Source organism: Cystoisospora suis (genome assembly GCF_002600585.1).
Source record: "Cystoisospora suis strain Wien I chromosome Unknown contig_3874, whole genome shotgun sequence".
Classification (NCBI taxonomy): Eukaryota; Apicomplexa; class Conoidasida; order Eucoccidiorida; family Sarcocystidae; genus Cystoisospora; species Cystoisospora suis.
Window position 1 is genome coordinate 1 of NW_027156669.1, and position 359 is coordinate 359.

General features: G+C 48.2%; 1 protein-coding gene across 1 annotated transcript; it reads right to left on the reverse strand.

Annotated features, from left to right (window-relative positions):
• Positions 1 to 16: 16 nt before the first annotated feature.
• CSUI_007357 (uncharacterized protein) lies at positions 17 to 358 on the reverse strand (the record flags this gene model as incomplete). The annotated part of the gene is made up of 1 exon (XM_068067503.1): positions 17 to 358. A coding segment is annotated over exon 1 (240 nt), but the record flags the coding sequence as incomplete, so codon positions are not given.
• Position 359: the final 1 nt, after the last annotated feature.

The following is a 359-nucleotide window of genomic DNA, read 5'->3' on the forward strand; positions in this document are numbered from 1 at the left end:
CCCTCCCCCCCCTCCTCCTCCGTCATTTCGTATCTTAGGATTCTGACGTTTAGCTGAAGGCGGAGTTTGAGAGAAGGATGAGAGATGAAGAGGATGATGAGGGTGCTTCTCATCATGCTTTTCTTTGGTGCTTTCTCGAGAGAAAACAAGACTCCGATCTCTCTCATTCCCGCCTTCTCCTCCTCCTCCCCCTTGTCCTATCTTGTCTACGTCTTCATTTCCTTCACCTTCTCTCTTGTTTCTTTTATCCTTCTCCATCCGGTCGTTCTTCAAGCCTGATCGAGTCTCACTCTTTTCATCGTCACCATTGATAACAACGACATCCTCGTCGCGAACTTCGTCGCCCTTTCTATCTTTCT